At 45.2% G+C, this 18,379-nt stretch overlaps 2 protein-coding genes across 2 annotated transcripts; one reads left to right on the forward strand and one right to left on the reverse strand.

Moving 5' to 3' along the window:
- Positions 1 to 234: 234 nt before the first annotated feature.
- On the forward strand, positions 235 to 7,850 carry LOC118236385 (2-oxoisovalerate dehydrogenase subunit alpha, mitochondrial-like). Its single transcript, XM_035434709.1, has 9 exons — positions 235 to 381; positions 954 to 1,151; positions 1,949 to 2,125; positions 2,397 to 2,483; positions 2,642 to 2,750; positions 3,155 to 3,316; positions 3,881 to 4,087; positions 4,629 to 4,770; positions 5,459 to 7,850. The coding sequence occupies exons 2-9, from the start codon at positions 1,038 to 1,040 to the stop codon at positions 5,799 to 5,801; spliced, it is 1,341 nt and encodes a 446-aa protein (XP_035290600.1). The 5' UTR covers positions 235 to 381; positions 954 to 1,037; the 3' UTR covers positions 5,802 to 7,850.
- A 1,962-nt stretch (positions 7,851 to 9,812) lies between these two features.
- Positions 9,813 to 18,005, reverse strand: LOC118235058 (N-acetyllactosaminide beta-1,3-N-acetylglucosaminyltransferase 2-like). The gene is made up of 2 exons (XM_035432029.1): positions 17,769 to 18,005; positions 9,813 to 13,201 (listed from the first exon to the last, which is right to left on the reverse strand). The coding sequence occupies exon 2, from the start codon at positions 13,199 to 13,201 to the stop codon at positions 11,708 to 11,710; it is 1,494 nt and encodes a 497-aa protein (XP_035287920.1). The 5' UTR covers positions 17,769 to 18,005; the 3' UTR covers positions 9,813 to 11,707.
- Positions 18,006 to 18,379: the final 374 nt, after the last annotated feature.

The following is an 18,379-nucleotide window of genomic DNA, read 5'->3' on the forward strand; positions in this document are numbered from 1 at the left end:
CTAGTTATGATTCAGCTGACAGACAGATAAAAGCACACTTCAAAACTACGACAGTGAGCCATCCTCACGAACCTCTGACGGACAACAGTAAGGGGGATGGATGGAGGGAGGACCAAAAAAACAAACGGGCTCTTTTTTCCTCTGGGTACACCTGAAATATGAAAAGGTCGTCACTGGAGGGAAGGAGAGCATTGGTACAGAAGTTTTACATTGACAGCCGTCTGCAACAAAACTGTTCAACAACGACGTAATTCTTTGGTGTCCTGTTACCATCTAGTGGTCAGAAAAAGAAGTGAACACTGAATCTCAATTCTTCTCAGGCTGTACTGCAGACGTCCTTAGGCTCTACAATTCCTGGTGGCCGAATTCTATATCAGAGAGGTAAGATTATGAGATAATAAGAGGTAAGATATTATTTGTTACAGATGTCTAGATGTGTTCTTTGTGTGCAGCCTCTGAAATTTGGCTGAAATCATTATGGACCACTCGGGACAAAGCTGCAGTTAACTTGCTGCTGCTTCGTTGGATATAATTACCTATAATTGACCAATAGCAAATATGACATAATGTACAATCAAATCTGAATCTGTTTATCAAAGCTGTGACTCGATTCGTTATCTCGTTTTCTCTCGTCCAGTATTAATTCAGACATGCACACTTTCCAACTAGGATGCGAAAATATGGTCAGAGAAAACGAACAATAATTTATATATATATATATATATATATATATATATATATATATATATATATATATATATATATACATCTTAGTCTGTGTTCAGAAAAATATCTGACCTCAGAAAATAACAAATGAAATTTATATATTTTTCTTTTCAATTTAAACTACTGCACTGATTGAACATTAATATATGTGTGGAAGTATTTTTTATTTTGCTTTCAAAAATGAATAAAACCCTATGAGAAAACTGGCTTTTGTGTACAAATTACAGATACCAACAGAGGGCGACTTTATATCCGGTGCTGAGGTTGAGAACCGAACGGTAGCCCTTTGCGGGACAGACCTACAATTCAAGATGGCGGCGATCGGAGGTCTGAGGAGATTGTGTACAATCGGCTTCAATGCGGTTTCCCGAAGCACGGGATTGAAAGCCTCTCGGTTATGCCAGTACAGAGCATTCAGAGTCAATGTAAGTATAAGCCACGTATTTGTAGAAATAATGTGCGATAAATGCGACGATGCAGGTCTTTGTAATTCAATACGGCATAGAAAAGGTTGCCAGGCTAACCCTAACTAGCTGGCTACATTTCACCCATCAAAGTGATGGAAGTGTTAACTTCTGACTGTGATATAATTATTTGGCTTTCTAGATTCGAATGCATTTTCGGTTTGGTTAAGTTATTCGACAGGAGAAAACGTTTCTTTACCAGACGCCTGTGCAAAACTAGCTAATGTTGGTTCACTCCTCCTGGTAATAAACGAAACTTTTGCTTAGAGACTTAATTAAGTTAAGTTGACATCACGTGAATAATATTGGGTTCCCAAGCTTTTTAAAAAAACGGATGGAAAATCGTTGTTCCAATGCTGCCACCCAGCTACCTAATGGTTGTGTTTGGTTTACTTGCGGTGTCATATCTCCTGTTCTATCGGTACGTGTTCCTGCTCGCTGATTGGTTAGTATCAGGGGCGGAGGTGTTTGAAAGGGTCACCCTGCCCGAACTGTGGGCCCTTGCTACCGGCATGTCTGTATGGCGTTAATAGCACCGTCGTCACTGATGAACAAGATGGACGACTTTTTGTTTGTGGTGTAACTGTAAAGATACCTAGTTACAGCAGTTGCTAGTTTATAGTTAGGAGATCTATTTGCACTCATTAGTGTGCGATCTTAATAGTTGTCATGGCAGTGCACTTCAATAGTGTTCCATCCAGCTGTCAGTGGTGCATTTGCGCCCTGTTGAGAATGGGCTCTGGCCTTCGTTGCTCCAGGGGGTTATGCGGCAGCAGCCCTTCGACTCCCCCACGGAGAAGCCGCAGTTTCCCGGGGCGTCGGCGGACTTCGTGGATCGCCTGGAGTTCATCCAGCCCAACGTGATCTCCGGCATCCCCGTGTACAGAGTGATGGACCGACAGGGTCAGATCATCAACCCGTCTGAAGACCCTCAGGTACCTTAACCCTTTTTCAAAATTCTAAGTCAGTGTTCTAGAACTCCATTGCCTGAAAATTACCATTACTGATTGTGACATCAGCATTAGAATGTTAAGTTGAGAACATTCTAATCACATGTATGTGATCTTACAACTAGAAGGGATAAGGACAAGATTTGTTTATGGTTTATCTTGTCATAGTTTTTTGTTTTATTCTAAGTCTTTACTTCTGTTCTTATCCCACTTAGTTGTGTTGCTGTCTGTACCCCCCCTCCCCATATTCCATTAGATCCCAAAAGAGGAGGTGCGGAACTTTTACCAGAAGATGACTCTTCTCAACACGATGGACCGTATCCTGTACGAGTCCCAGAGGCAGGTGAGGTTAAACCGTACAGAGCTGGGACTGAGCTCGGCGTGACCGCAGCCTGTGGTCCAGAGGACCGCATGAACACGAGCCAAATAAAAGCCAAGTCACATGATCTGACTGAATGCTTTGTGGAGGAAGCTTTGGGGTCATTTTTTTTTCTACGCCAGGGCCGGATCTCCTTCTACATGACGAACTACGGTGAGGAGGGCACGCACATCGGAAGTGCTGCAGCTCTGGACCCTAGTGACCTGGTCTTTGGCCAGTACAGAGAAGCAGGTGGGTGTGCAGGTCTTGTGGCATTTTTAATTAAATTAGGACTGGGAGTGTAAGGACTTACTACTGTGTGCCTGATGGGCAGGCTCATGAGTTGGCAGGACCTTGGCTTTTCCATTTTAAACTAATTAAACATTGCTGACCGCATGAATTCCTGTGAAGAGCAATTTGGTATGAATGAGCTTTTGTTTTGCTGTTCTTCCAAGCGTAGTCCTCAATCTTGGCCACTTTTTTAGCTTTTATTTGTGACTGAAAACCGATTTGTTGAGAAGACTGAAGATAAAGATTTTGACTTGCATTATTAGTCGTCTCAAGGAATAGGGTGGACTCCGTTTGGACAAAATGATTGATGGACAGTGGAGCCTGTGCGTTCCTAACAATTGTTCCCTTCTCTGCGCCCCCTGTAGGCGTGCTGATGTATCGCGGTTTTCCTTTGGACCTGTTCATGGCGCAGTGCTACGCTAACATGGACGACCTGGGCAAGGGCCGACAGATGCCCGTCCACTACGGCAGCAAGGACCTCAATTTTGTCACCATCTCCTCCCCGCTGGCTACACAGATTCCACAGGGTGAGTCTAATCCCTCTGTCAGTCAGTTGTTATTTTAGCTTATTTCACAAAAGTGTTGTCAGGCAGTGCTTAATGATGGACTGTTTCCGTTGGAAGTACGAACAAAACCTGGTGAAAAAAACTGCCCGATTTGGCCAATTGTAGGAGAAAATGGGAAAATTATTCTCAAACCCTTTATTAACCATAAAAAAAGTCAGCTTTTTTGGAATGTTTTTTACAAAAATTTAATTTAGTGTTCTAGAACTTCTCTGCTTTCAATTACCAGTAGTGATTGTGACATCATCATTAGAATGTTCAGCCAAGAACATTCTAATTACATATTTGTGGTCTTATACTTTAAAGGGTTAAAGGCAGATAAAGCTGCAATAACTCGGGGATGCCGAAAAGAATAGCTTTAAAACGACAAGCATTGGTTAAAGTAGGCCAGATGCAAATGATGACTTCCTGTCAGCTGATTTTTCCTAGGTTTTTCCTTTCCCACCCCGCCTAATGTGCAGGGTGGGAAAGGAAAAGTCTAAAGGCCCCTCCCATTTACCTGCGTGTGTTGACTGGTCTGTTTGGCAGCGGCGGGCGCGGCGTACGCGATGAAGCGGGAGAACACCAACCGCATCGTCATCTGTTACTTTGGGGAGGGTGCGGCCAGCGAGGGCGACGCCCACGCCGGGTTCAACTTCGCCGCCACCCTGGAGTGCCCCATCATCTTCTTCTGCCGCAACAACGGCTACGCCATCTCCACCCCCACCCACGAGCAGTACCGCGGCGACGGCATCGGTATGCCTCTCTCTCTCGCCCTTCCTCCCTCCCTCCTTCTCTCTCTCTCACTCTCTCTCCCTCCCTCCCTCCCTCTCTCTTTCTCTCCCTCCCTCCATCTCTCTCTCTCTCCCTCCCTCCCTCCCACTCTCTGTTTCTGTTTCTCGCTTTCAGAAATGTGTAACTGCACGCACGAATGTTGAGCATGCATGTTCTGAGCAGGTTGTTGACACACCCTGTTTCATGGAAACTCGGGCCGTGGGGTGAGTTTGAGGTGAGGCGTACAATGGAGGGCAGATTTTTTTATTTATTCTAGTTTGTACGTGACAATGGTGTCAGATGCTGCAATTTCTTTTGTGAACGAACTGGATTGCATGATAAAAGATGAATGAATAAAGGGGTTTTTAAATCTCAAAAATCTCTCTCTCTCTCTCTTTCTCATCTGGTTGGGGCTCCACTGAACCTTCCCCCCCCCCCCCCCTCTGTCTCTCCCTCCTTCCTCCACCCCCCCCCCTCTCTCTCTCTCCCTCCCCCCACCCCCCCCCCGCTTTGCCCCCCCCAGCGGCTCGAGGCCCCGGTTACGGGATGATGTCCATCCGCGTGGACGGCAACGACGTGTTCGCCGTGTACAACGCCACCAAGGAGGCCCGCCGCCGCGCCGTCGCCGAGAACCAGCCGTTCCTCATCGAGGCCATGACCTACAGGTTACCGCCCGTCCGCCGCCGCCGCCGCCACGCCCGCTGGCACCGCCCAGTCAGATCGCGTCTCAGCGCCCTCACCTGTCCAATACCTGTTTAGAGTTCTTTGGAAGTAGATGCTGGTAGAAATGTGGTAACATTCCTCCAGATCCCTAAGAATTCTAATAATCTGCAGGAAGCTTGCCAATGTCTTCAGGGTTAAAGGTTTTTTTAATCAAACAGTTCACCTGTGGTTAAAGTGCGGATTCTCAGCTTTTATTAAATGGTATTTTCTACGTGGTGAAACCAAAATGTATAAATTGCAACACTTCCTTAGTGCAGGCATAAGAGAGCTGTCAGTATCTAATTTTGATTCTCGGCTTTTGATTGCCTTTGGAGGCTGCTATTGGCGTTTGTCAACATGAAGACCAGAGTTGTGCCAATGAAAGTCAAGGAAGCCGTTATGTAGAAGTTGGTACAACCTGACGGTGCTCTTGGTCCCTGCTGACCTGTTCTCTAATCTTGATTCTCGGTTTTGATTGCCTTTGGAGGCTGCTGTTGGCGTTTGTCAACATGAGGACCAAGAAGCTGTGCCAATGAAAGTCAAGGAAGCCATTATGTAGAAGTTGGTACAACCTTGGTGCTCTCGGTCCCTGCTGACCTGTTCTCTCCCCGCCCCCCCCCCCCAGCCCCCCCCCCCCCGCCCCCCCCCCAGGATCGGGCACCACAGCACGAGCGACGACAGCTCGGCCTACCGCTCGGTGGACGAGGTGAACTACTGGGACAAGCAGGACCACCCCATCTCGCGTCTCCGCCACTACATGACGGCGCGCAGCTGGTGGGGCGAGGACGAGGAGCGGGCGTGGCGCAAGCAGTCCCGCCGCCTGGTCATGGAGGCCTTCGAGAAGGCCGAGCGCCGTCTGAAGCCGCGGGCCGAGCTGCTCTTCACCGACGTCTACGAGGAGGTGCCCGCCAACCTGGAGAAGCAGAGGGAGGGCCTGTGGAGGCACCTGCAGCAGTACAAGGAGCACTACCCCCTCGACACGTACGACAAGTAAAACGCCTCACCCCCGAGAGGAGGAGGAGGAGCCCAGGGTGGGGGAGGAGGAGGAGGAGGAGGAGGAGGAGGAGGAGGAGGAGGGCTGGAAACGGGTGGCGAAGAGGGGGGGCGAGTTTTATTAGGAGAAGGGAAGGAATTGTTACAGTTTCTGACACTCCGTGTCCGAACAGTGAAGTTACATTTTCTAGGCATAGAAGCACATTTAATTTACACAGGTATAGCTCCCTTGGCCTTTCAACGCACATATTGGAGGGATGAGTGGCACTTTCACTGGTTAATGGCTCTTTTCTTTAGTTTTTTTTGTGGTAAGGATTTCCATTTTCGCACTTTGGACAGAGAGGAGAAACCTTGACCACTGACGGCCACCTCCTCCCTTGGTGACGTTCAGCACAGTACGGTTGCTTTGACCGAGAGCAACGGTTTATGCAGTGGGCAAGGCTGCTTATCCAGGGCCTCTTACGAACACAGAGCCTTTTTCGAATAGCACACTTTATCTTGTTTAAACACCCCGTTCTCTGTAGCTCAAACTCAGCGGAGCAACACTGGGTGTATGTCGAGTGCTTCTCGGCCCTTTCCCAATCTGCAGTGAAGTTTGCTGACATGCTGCTACTGTAACTGGGTGACGTGGTTAACGTAGCTGTACTGGCCCGTGTTTGAAAACTGTAGAAAAATTAACCTGTTACTCCCTGTCCTTACATTCCTGGCTAGACATTATATCGCATTAACTTCACACTAAAAAAGTATGTATTGGGGGATAAGTTAACTAAGTCATGGGACTGTTGGGTGGCTCATCCTGATAAGGCAATGTTCTAATGCAGGAGTTGGCAACCCTGGTCCTGGGGTACTAGACACATGCCTGGTTTTTGCTCCATCCAAACCTGCAACTGCATAATTAGATTAATTAATAGGCTTAATTTACACAAGTGACCATGTGCTGGAGGTGTCCAGCTGTTACAGCATTCAGGCTCTGGATATTCTTCTCAGGCTCTGAGTAATAGATCAATCTCTTATGATCAAAATTGGTTGGAATGAAAACCAGGAACATCACTGGCACTCCAGGTCCTAGTGTATAGATCAGTGGTAACCAACCCTGTTCCAGGAGATCTACTCTTTTGTAGGTTTTCATTTAAAGCCTAATTTGGCACACCTGACTCTGCTCACTAGTAGCTCAATGTGGATCTCTAGCTGTTGAATGAGGTGTGCTTTGTTGGGGTTGGAGTGAAAACCTACAGGACCGTAGATCTCCGGGAACAGGGTTGGTCACCACTGGTGTAGACGGTCCCCACGGTCTGGTTATCTGGACCATGCCTCCGGATCTGTGGCCGGCAGCTCCGCAGGGAGATGCACTGTCATTTCCGAGGGATGGCAGGTTCTCAGTCTGCCAGAATAACCGCATGTTATTACACACCAGCGCCCCCGCTGGTCAGTCGGGCACCTGCAAGTCGGTCTGTTGGGCTGCGCTCGAACGGTCTTCCTCTGACTGACGTCTGTGCGAGCTCGACTGGCGAACGGCGGTGCTCTGGAGGAGAGTGCATACTTTCATGAGCTCTGCGCTCTCCCATCAGATCCAAAATGGAGGCTGTGGTGAGCCATGTGCCACAAGCTTTCCATACTAGGGAGAGAAGTATTAAAAATATATTATAAATATATTTAAAAATATATGAAAAAGTCATAAATTGGCTTATAGGTTGTTTAAAATTTTTGAAGTGAGACATCAAGTTGTTGAAAAGTGATGTATAGCAATGAATGACAAATGAGGGGTGTGTCCTGAGTGTGGTTTGGTATATTTTTATTCCTACTAGAGTTCATTTTTATTCCTACCAGAGCTACCATAAACTCTCCATAGTGAATTCACAGAACTGCGTGGCAATAACTACGATATGTGTTGTGTATACTGTATCTCTGTGTGAACTAGTTTATCTGGGAAAGAGGCATTTTGTTTGTGTATAGTTTGTGTAAAAAAAAAAAAAAAAAAAACATTTCCAAGACAATGGCCTGTGGAGGAGAAACAAACTGTAGGTAATGAAATAAAGTGAAACAAATCTTCTGGGTGTCATTATTTTTTGTTCCGATGTACTTTTCATTGTCCGCAAAAGCAGCCTCGCCACAGAGTGAGCACAGCAGGGGCGCTCAGGTCCACAAACACGCTACAGTAGGTGTGTGTCCATGAACCCAGGCAATGCCAAACACGCTCAGACATTTAACCCTTTGAAGAAAAACTCCATTGCTTTCAATTACCAGTAGTGATTGTGACATCAGCATTGGAGTGTTCAGTTATGAGAATTCTAGTCAGATATGTGTGACACATTAAACTGGGTTAATGGGTGACTGGGAACAAGGAACTGATTGTCATGTTTGAGACCCTAGCTCCCAAACGTGGCCAAAGCCTTTGCAAGCTAGTACTGACTAAAGACCATACGACCTCCTGCGTGAGCCAACATCTTTCACAGTTTGTTGGATGGAACTTGGATTTAACACTACTAGATCAGGACTGCCCAATCCTGTTCCTGGAGATACGTCATCCTGTAGGTTCTTTCAACCCAAATTTAGCACAACTGATAATTACCAGCCCAACGAGATCTAGCTGTTGAGTGAGGTGTGCTTTGTTAGGGTTGGAATGGAAACCTATAGGATGGTAGATTTCCAGGAACAGGAATGGGTGGCCCTGCACTTGGTCTTGTCATAGACCCATACGCAAAAGCAAATAGATGAAGGAATGGGATAAGAACAGGTTACTCGTACAGGATGTCACGTGGTCTCGATTAACGTCTCACTATTCATTCATGTTTCCTCAGTTGACTCGCTGCTATTTGTTTGCTCAGCTATCCTGTCCGACTGCTTTCTCCAAATGACAATGTTGATGCATGGGACTGGGAATTTGAACGGATGATTACAAAATGTGTTCCTCCCAGAGAACACTGCTAACAATGTAATGATGAGTCTTTTTAATGGTAAATTTAATAGTAAAGGAAATGCACGTTACTGGGTTAAAGTGCACCTGTTACAAGTCACAAAAGCTAAATTACAGAATTACTATTAAAGTAGTAGGGAGGGAAAGCAAACAGATTTTACCTTTTAGCAGCTTCATTACGTATGTTATAACTATAAGAAACCCTGGATGCCATTATTTCAGATTGTTGAGTGTTCGTATGGTTCGTTTATGATAAACCTAGCCCACGCGACTCATGTTACACCATTTTCACCGGCAGGAGCCCTTTTCCTGGGAAACTGCATATCCCCCCTCCCTCCGCAAACACACACACACACACCCAGACATATGTAAATATACTGTGTAAATATACATGTGTATGTGTGTGAATCGATTGATATTTATTACATTTATCGATTCAACAATTATTTCAATTTGCTTTTATACACGTTTCCAAATCCATTTATGTACTCACATAAGGGATATATGATCTGATTTCCTTTTATTGTAAACATTCAAATCCCACAACCTCATATTTTGACCTGTGAGTTATAAGCACAATATTTGTCAGCTTAAGTCAACATTGTCAGTACAGAATTGGCACGTTCTTAATACATCTTCACCAATAAGCCAACGTTTGCTTCTTAAATATCATGAATTAGGCACCCTAACCCATTTTTGCAGCTGAATAGGTTACAGAAGCAATTTAGATAGTATCTCCCTGAAGGTAACAGAAACCTTCCCTGGAATTCAACTTGTGACCATTCCGGTTTGTGACCACAAATCCACTGTCAAATCTCCACCAGAACGCTTGACAGTTGAAATTCCGTTCCACAGAATGCTTCACACGATTAAAAATGCACACCCTCTTAATCTGTCAAGGAACTTTCTCTTTCCTATGTCACCACCCACAAATAAGGATGCAGCCAATCAAAGCTGGATGCCAGTAGTTATCTTCTGATGAAGCATGCGTAGGCTTTTATGCACTAGTGCTGCAATGTCAGTATAGAGGCAAAAAAATATTCCAGACTTCTGCACATTTTATTTCAGGTAATGCAAAACACAACACAGATGCTTTTATATGTTCAACAATCTCCTTTTTTATTTTTTAAATACGTGTTATTATACACAATACAACAGCATAATTTTAAAAGTATACAAAAACCTTTCTTCATTTTAAATTTAAGACTGGTTACACTGCTTCTCCTGGAGGATTCATAACCTGTGCCCATATTTTTTCAAAACATAAATAATTAGCATACACAGTTAAAGGCTTAAACATTGTTTAAACTGGTTTTTGATTGACCAGTTCTCATTCATGTTTGCAATATACTCATATACTATAGGCCATTTGCTAATATATTTTAAAAGCTTAGGTGTCACACTTCCATGTTGTATACAGATACGGGTGAGAAAACAAAAGTCCTGCCATGCATTTCTTCCACCCATGAGCCAGCTGATTTAACTAATTAGTTCTACCTTATTACTGAAGAACTGTGCTAATTAGCAAATACAGGTGATCCAGGAACAAAATACTGGAGAGGACTCCTACTGCCTGAACCTGGACTTTCTACCTCTGCTTGTTTGTGTGTTGACTGTAAAATGAGCCGCTGATCTCCTGGACAACATGCAGTTCCAATCTTAAATCTGCAATCTTCCAACTGTGATTTTAGCATTAGCAGGTTTTAGAACTACCCTAAGTCTCTGAACACTGGGTGAGTGTTCCTGTATGAAAGATCCTGTGGCTCTCCAAGGCTTCATCACAGCTAAATCAGTGGAGTTCCTTGCTCCTGACAGACATAGGAACAGCAGTAGTGTCATACCTTAGAACAGCACACTTGCCTACTACTGAGTATGCAAGCCTGCATGCAAGTTGTATCCTCAAAAGTAGGCAAGTGTGCTGATTTGGACACGGCTCAGGCCTTGTCCGCTCCAGGACCTGAGGGCCACAATGTATGCAGGCATTTGCTCCAGCCACGCACTACACCACCAGATTTCGCTAATCACCTTACTTCCTGAACTGAGGAGGTAAAATAAGCAGTCAAATCAGGTGGTGTAGTGCATGGTAGGAGCAAATACCAGCAGGCACTGCAGCCCTGGACCTGGAATTAAGCAGCCCAGCCTTCAACAACATCATGTTATTAAAACAGTATGATCTACATAGGAACAAAGCCTGAAGACCAGTTGGTCTCCAGTGCCTGACCAATGCTCCTCTGTGTAGTGATGTACATTTTAAAGACTATTTCTTACACATGAGGAACATAAAACATAATAAGAAATTATGAGAATGCTTACACATTACATTTTATCCCTGAAAGTATGGTCATGTTCAACATGACATTTACATTTTCTCCTGTGGCATGCATAGAAAAATACATTCCTGTTCATTGTTGTCTCAAACATTTGAGGTAATGCAGTATTTGCCTAATTATGGCAATGAAGAAGCAAATAGTGTCAGCTATACAGTGAAGCAAAATGTTTTGGAATTCATTATTTGGTGTTGGGATTGCCAACTGGCTGATGACAACACATAATTCAGGAGCAACTGAATAGTATTTGAATAGTAAACCAGAATTTCAATTGTAAAACTCCTTTTAAAACAAAGCAGAAGTTTTTCTTAACTGCTCTGCCAGGGACTGGAATTCAAATATGCCACAAAGGATTGGAGATTAACGGCTACTATTGTGCAAAACTGCTACTCTTGTGCGTTTCATGGTACAAGAAAGGAAATCTCTCAAAGAGATGTTGGAGGCAGCTGAGAGATCTCCATTCTCATTGAGGTGGTCACTGTTATTTTAATTTAACTTTAAAATGTAATCATCCTTCAGGGGCCAATTTGGCTTGGTCTCACACACACACAAAAAAAAAAAAAAGCAATTAAAAAAAAAGCAGTAAATTGCCCTGAGAGTTGACGTGCTGCGGTGCATTGGGGCTTTTCATTTCTCTGTAGGGAAGCTTGCAGCGCAGTGAGGGGCTCAGCAGGTGAGCAGGGGGCTAAACATGTACCTCCACAGCCGCAGGACCTGCTGCGGGGTGCGCTTGTGCACCAGGAGGATGTCCTTGTGCGCACAGACATTGTTGCGGTCCTGCTCCTGGATGTCGAAGGTCCGGAACCCAGGGTGCGCCATGGGGGTGATGCCCAGGGCCTGGAAGCACATGCCCGTGTAGACGTCGTCGATGGGGAAGAAGACGATGTGCTGCGAGAGATTGTAGAGGGGTCTCACGAGCGAACCGGAAAACAGGAACCCGCCGCCCCCCGCGTAGGAGGGGTATGACCCATCGTAAAAGCTATTGGGGATGTAGTATTTGCTTTTGGAGTCACGGAACGGTGTGGCGTTGGAGACGATCTGACCGGCATAAAGCTTGGAAGCCTCCTCGGGCTTCAGGGAGAGCAGGTATTTGACCATGGCCTGTGGGTTGACGAACACGTCGTCGTCCCCCTTGAAGATGAAGGAGGCGTGGGGGCAGCGTCGCTGGGCCCAGCCCAGGAAGGCGTTCTCCTTCAGGGTCAGGTTGAAGAAGGTGTCCACGAAGTTCCACTGGAGAACGTCCCCAAAGTGGCCCGCCTCAAAGCGCACCAGCTGCCCCAGGTCGGGGTCCGTCGGGGAGGACGTGCCCAGCAGAAACACCGTCCGCACCTTCAGCCCCCCGTCGAACGTCACCTCCCGTCCCCAGGTGTTCCGCACCGCCTGACGCTGCTCAAAGTTCCTGGGCAAGGACTTGATGGCAAAGAGCAGGAAGGGCTGCCCCTCCCCACCGGCCTCGGGGCACTTGTAGGGCTGGTCGATCAGAATGGGCGGGTCCCTGCAGTGCATGCCCCGCGCAAAGTCCTGGTACATGGCCGGGTAGGAGTCGAAGTCCGGGATGTTGATGTGGAGCAGCTCCGAGCTCAAGAGGCTACACGGCGTCCGGTCCGCCTCCTCCGCTTCAGGCCAGCTGCCTCCTGACCTCGCCGCCGAATCCAGCCGCCTGAAGAGAGCGTACTGCTTCCTGTTCCAGTAGGCGTTGTTCTGCGGGACGGCTTTCCTGAAGGCCTCCGAGATGCCAACGAGCTTCAGGTGCGCCCGGGGTTTCGGCCAGGTGACATTGTTCTTTTCCCTGGGGGCCGCTGTGTGGACCGCCGTGTGGACCGCCGTGTGGATCGCCGTGTGGACCGCTGTGTGGACCTTTGGAATGCTGTTCGTTTCCAGCTCAATCTCTCTCTTGGCCTTCGCTGCCTCCACGGTCTCTGGCTCCAAGGAGGAGTGCTCCTCTTTCAAGGAGAATAAAATGCAGACTAAGGCGAGGCTGCAGGTGAAGACGAAAGAGGCGATCACGCTGTTGCGTCTGAACCTCCTCAGAAGCATGGCGCGGACCGGAAAGGAGCACGGAGCAGGCAGACGGGAGAAAGGGCGTGGGCCTGCTGTCTGTAGAAGCGCTATCCTGTATTTGCAAACCGAGGCAGCCACTGTTGAGGAGCAACACTTCATCTGGAAAACACAAGTACAATGGAATTACGATTAAGCAAATTAAGCAGACATCCTTTGAACTACACTATATTTCCAAAAGTATATGGCCACTCCCATTAGTGTTTTCGCATATTTCGGCCACTCCCATTTCCAAACAGGTGCATAAAACCAAGCATACAGCCGTGCTATCTCCAGTCCAACCCATTCTACGGCCAATTTTTCCCACGGCGCGCAGGAACTGCCGCCGTGGGCTACGCATGGCAAATTGTGGTCACTCGCTCACTCACGGACGACCTTTGAGGGATATTTTGTGGGACGAATGCGCAGGTGGTGCCAGCTAAAATGGTGTCTGCGGAAGTGAGTTGTGCCGTGGGTCTGGACGGTTCCGTGCTTGTTGTCAATGAAGTGATTTTCACCGTGGCTCTGTCATAAGATTCCACCTTTTCCAACAAGCCAGTTTGTCAGATTTCTGCACAGCTAGAGCTGCCTCTGTCAGCCGTAAGAGCGGCTATTGTGAAGTGGAAACACGCAGGAGCAACAGCAGCTCAGCCGTGAAGCGGTAGGCCACACAAGCCCACAGAACGGGACCGCTGAGTGCTGAAGCGTGTGGCGCATAAAAATGATCTGTCCTCGGTCGCAACGCTCATTAGAGTTCCAAACTACCTCCCCGTGCTGGACCCAAATAGTGCCAACTGTAAAGTTTGGTGGAGGAGGCATGATGGTCTGGGGCTGTTTTATCATGGTTTTGGCTAGGCCCCTTACTTCCACTGAAGGGAAATATTAATATTACAGCATACAATGACATTCTACGGAATTATACGTTTCCAACTTTGTGGCACAGGTTTGGGGACGGCCCTTGCCTGTTTCAGCATGACAGTGCCCCCATACACAAAGCAAGGTCCATGAAGAAATAGTTTGCTGAGTTTGGTGGGGAAGAACTTGACTGGCCTGCACAGAGCCCTGACCTCTACCCCATTAAACGCATTTGGGATTAATTGGAATGCCGACTGTGAGCCAAGCCTTACATCCAACATCAGTGTCCAGCCCTCACTAATGCTCTTGTGGCTGAATGGAAGCGAATCCCGGCAGCTATGTTCCAAAATCTACTGGAAAGCCTTCCCAGAAAAGTAAAGGCTGTTAATAGCAGCAAAGATGGAGTTTAACTCCATATTAATGCCCCTGATTTTGGAATGAGATGAACATCACACCCATATGTACTTGTTGAACAGGTGCCAACATACTTTCGGGAAAAAGAAATTGTACGCTACCGATAAAGAGCGGTTATGAGTCATTTTAAAATATTAACTTTTGTTTGTGGCAGATGGCCAAAGGTTGTTGTCTATTCAATGATTAAAATGCTGTATAACCGGCAGAGTGGTTGGTGTATATTTCATAGCCACTGAGCTGAGGTAGTCATGACAATAGAAGACTTTCATAACGATGGACTATGACGCGAGTTGAAGGTCAGCATTGTCACATTCATTTTTAATGATTCACTGCAGGGTTTGAATTATGGGGGGGGGGGGGGATTGGAGGGGTCTGACTCCCCTAATTAAGACTTGGACCCCCTCAAAAGAGGTAGAGGTATATTTCCCATCAGTGGCGTCACTGGGGTTGGTGTCTAGTGACGCCACTGATGGGAAATATATTGTAATATTTACGATTACAGGTAAGAAGAATATATAAATGGTTCGACCGCCCCCCCCCCCACCACCTGTTGTTTTTACCTCTTTTAGGGGGTCCAAGTCTTAATTATCCCCCCCGTAATTCGAACCCTGCTGCATAGCACTATAGACTGAAAGACACCATTGGTGCTATTTAGAGTTGAACTGAACGCTTTAGCGCACCACCATATGCACACCTGATAACAGTCCCTAAGTTTATATTTATCTACAGTTCTTACATTACAAAAGTCGCCATTAAATTTGGAAGCACACGGTAGCGTTCGCATTGCACACATCTGTAAATTGCAGTACCCCCACGAATACGAAATGTTTAACCTAAAGAGATTGACTACTGAAGCACATTTGAAAGAGTATACTTGCGTAAAATGTATGTTTTTATTATGTAGAAAAAATAATGCTGTTGTCCACGAGAGGCGATGCATTTTTCATTGAAACGAAACTTGCCATTCCTGCTCATCCAAAGTCCCAAAAGCGAGAAAGGACTAAAACAATCGGCACCAATATATTATATTGCATTGAAAAACCTCCTCGGCCCTAAAAGCTAACGCGCCGAAACGTGAAACGTCATCTTCGTACAAAAACCCACCCATTTCGCATAATACAGGGTTTAACGATGGTTCAAGCTCACAGAAGAACAACAATGCTCTTCTCTCATTCCCGTTGGGTTACAATTGAGAACTTGGAGAGAGTCGAACGCTGTACACAAAAAATCAGACTGGAGGCAAGTAGGTTTCAAACTTACATTGCAGGAGGAAGAAAAAATAAGTTAAGTTTAAAAAAAGGAAAACCTTGTTCCTGGACAAAAAATAAATAAAAAATGACAGATTACAGGTTAAAAAAAAAAAAATAATGACAAAAATCTATTCTTAACTTTGACATTTCCCAGATGTCTGAACAAAAGGCATTGTAGGCTATGTATGTTAATTTAGATACGTTCTGCTTGCCAGTTCGGTGGCAGGGTAGTGTTTATACAGAGGTAGCCTAGTATTTAAACATACCACGAAGACATCAGTCAATCAGACAGGTAACATGGTAGGGTCGGGTGTGGACGGGAGGAATTAAATGGTAAGCATTCAAATGACAAAGCGCTTCTCGTCACATTAATAGGCTACCCCTAATTAAATCAACCGGCAGTAAACTGCATCAGAGAAACTAGCTGTTTCAACCCGTAGCATTAGAAAAAAACTCTCTCTGTTGATTTGGACACACTAGGAAAAAAATTATCAATCACCTGTGATTGATAATTATAATAATAAATAATGCAAAAATACATGCAATTGTAAGAAAAACGGCACGTGCCTGTAGCACGTGACCCATATAATTTGTTCGCCTGGAGTATTGTAATATAAAATAGTCCTCTAAGTGTTTCCGAGTAAATGTCAGAAAAATTAAACGTAATCTTAATCAGATCAAGAATAAACTCTCAAATACAGTTTCCCTATCTCTATACCAACTTGGATAAACAAAGGTAAAACGGAACAAATAATGAGGTGGTTTTTACAAATCGGACATTTGTCTTTGTAGTCCATCGTAGCCTACAATAAACACATTAAGTTCAAACACAATGAATGCGCAATATGTAGCAAATTTACTATTCAGAAACGTTATAGTCCAAATATCTACTTTTTCGTCAAACTAATTAATGTACTGAACAATATGTAGCCTACTGTATCAGAATGAATAAATCGTTAATATCTGTAATATTTTCCAGGACAAAACACCGTTGGTTTAAAAGAACTGCTTGGGGGTTTAAGCCAGCAACAAATTAGGAAGGTCGTTTAAACAAAAAACGGGAGCCATGCGAGATTGGATGTAGGCCTACTGTGTTTTCGTAATGTTTTAAATAGCCAACACTTATTTTTTCAGCCGGTACGTTCTGCGTCATTTGTTGGCCAGTCATACCGGATCCGTAGTTGAAACCAGGGCCGTGTCCGAATCGGCGCACTAGCCTACTATTGAGTAGCCTATACAAGTTGCGTAAAACTTGAGCGCATTCAGCCGGCTATAGAACTTGTATACCTTACTGAAGTGCGTTCAGATTGCATAGCCTGCTCAAATCCGCTGGTTCGGAAACGGGCCAGGTTTTTACCTCTTTTACCCTATAGTGGGCAGCGGCTTCCGCTACTTGTAGTTGCGATAAAAGGTGACAAGGCTGGTGCCCATGTCTTTTGCCACATTCCTCACTGTCAGACCCCTCCTGAGAACCAGAGGAACTCTCCCATCATCTGCCATATGGACACTAAACCCTCTTTGCCTGTCGCTAGCAGGCATTCTTTGAACAAGAGACAGAAAACCGTAGCCTACCTGGTACAAAGGAATCGGTGCTTAAAACAGTGTTTATCCGAGTTGTGTACAAATAGAAGCAACACGTAATCATGATTTATATGACGATGTTATAATTCGTTTTTAAATCAATGCGTGCTATAGCGAATGATTAAAATAAAATCTAGATTTAAGGAGCACAAGAATTAATTAACGGAAAAAAACACTTCTGATTTATGAATTTACATACGTGAGTGAAACACTTTACTTATGTGAGTATCGCAGTTTAATGGGGAGACCTCAGACTTAGAGGTCAGTTAGAAGACAGCACAACGCATATGCATTTCTGTATCTGCGCTATAGTGTTGTATGAGAAAAACGTGTTTGTTACAATTGCGACGGTTTTCTCCAACTGAAAATGAGGAGGGAAGGGACTTTGAAAAAGGAAAAATATCATTCCCTAAGCCTCACGTATAAAACTTCTGTTGAATTTAACTAGGTAGCCATTATATTCTTGTTGTTATAGTTTCACACATGCAGTTTGTCAATAGTTCAACTCGCAGTTGAATCCGAAATGGAATCTCTTTGATTTAAGGGAAATAAAACAATTGAAGCGTAATGCAGTTTAGGCTTCTACTTACTTCAGTTACTCGATAGAGCCCGTGATCTTCATTTTTGACAGTTGAATTTTCAGAAAGCAGGAGCCACACTCAGAATTAATTCAATTTATGAACAGATGAGACCTGCGCTCATTGTACGTGGATGAATCTAACCATCTGAAAGTGTGAGAAGACAAGTTGCCGAACAATTGCAGAGCAGAAACCCTCCTGGTCACTGTGAGAGACGCAGACTTCCGTGGGAGTATCTGGAGGATTGTAACCAAGCCCATCATAAAGTAACCTGTGGCAGGCGGAATCAAGGGATAGGTTAATCCTTTGAAGCGTAGGTTTTTTGGAATGTCCTTCACCTCCTCCCCGCCCGCCCCCCCGTTAAAAAATAGTCACGTTCTAGAACTCATTAACACCATTAAGATTTGTGAACTCACCCTTACACGGTTCTAATAACGCGGCTCGAAGAACTGCTTCAACATATGACCACTTGTTTCTGCTTTCCTCCTTTTACAATGAATCGCAACGCGCATTCGTCTACATTCATAATATGGCATGTAAAACAAACACAACACGTCCGTTATTCCCATTTTAACATGATTATACTGGCTACAACAGTTGAGCTTACACAGAACACAGACGAA

Source organism: Anguilla anguilla, chromosome 9 (genome assembly GCF_013347855.1).
Source record: "Anguilla anguilla isolate fAngAng1 chromosome 9, fAngAng1.pri, whole genome shotgun sequence".
Taxonomy (NCBI): Eukaryota; Metazoa; Chordata; class Actinopteri; order Anguilliformes; family Anguillidae; genus Anguilla; species Anguilla anguilla.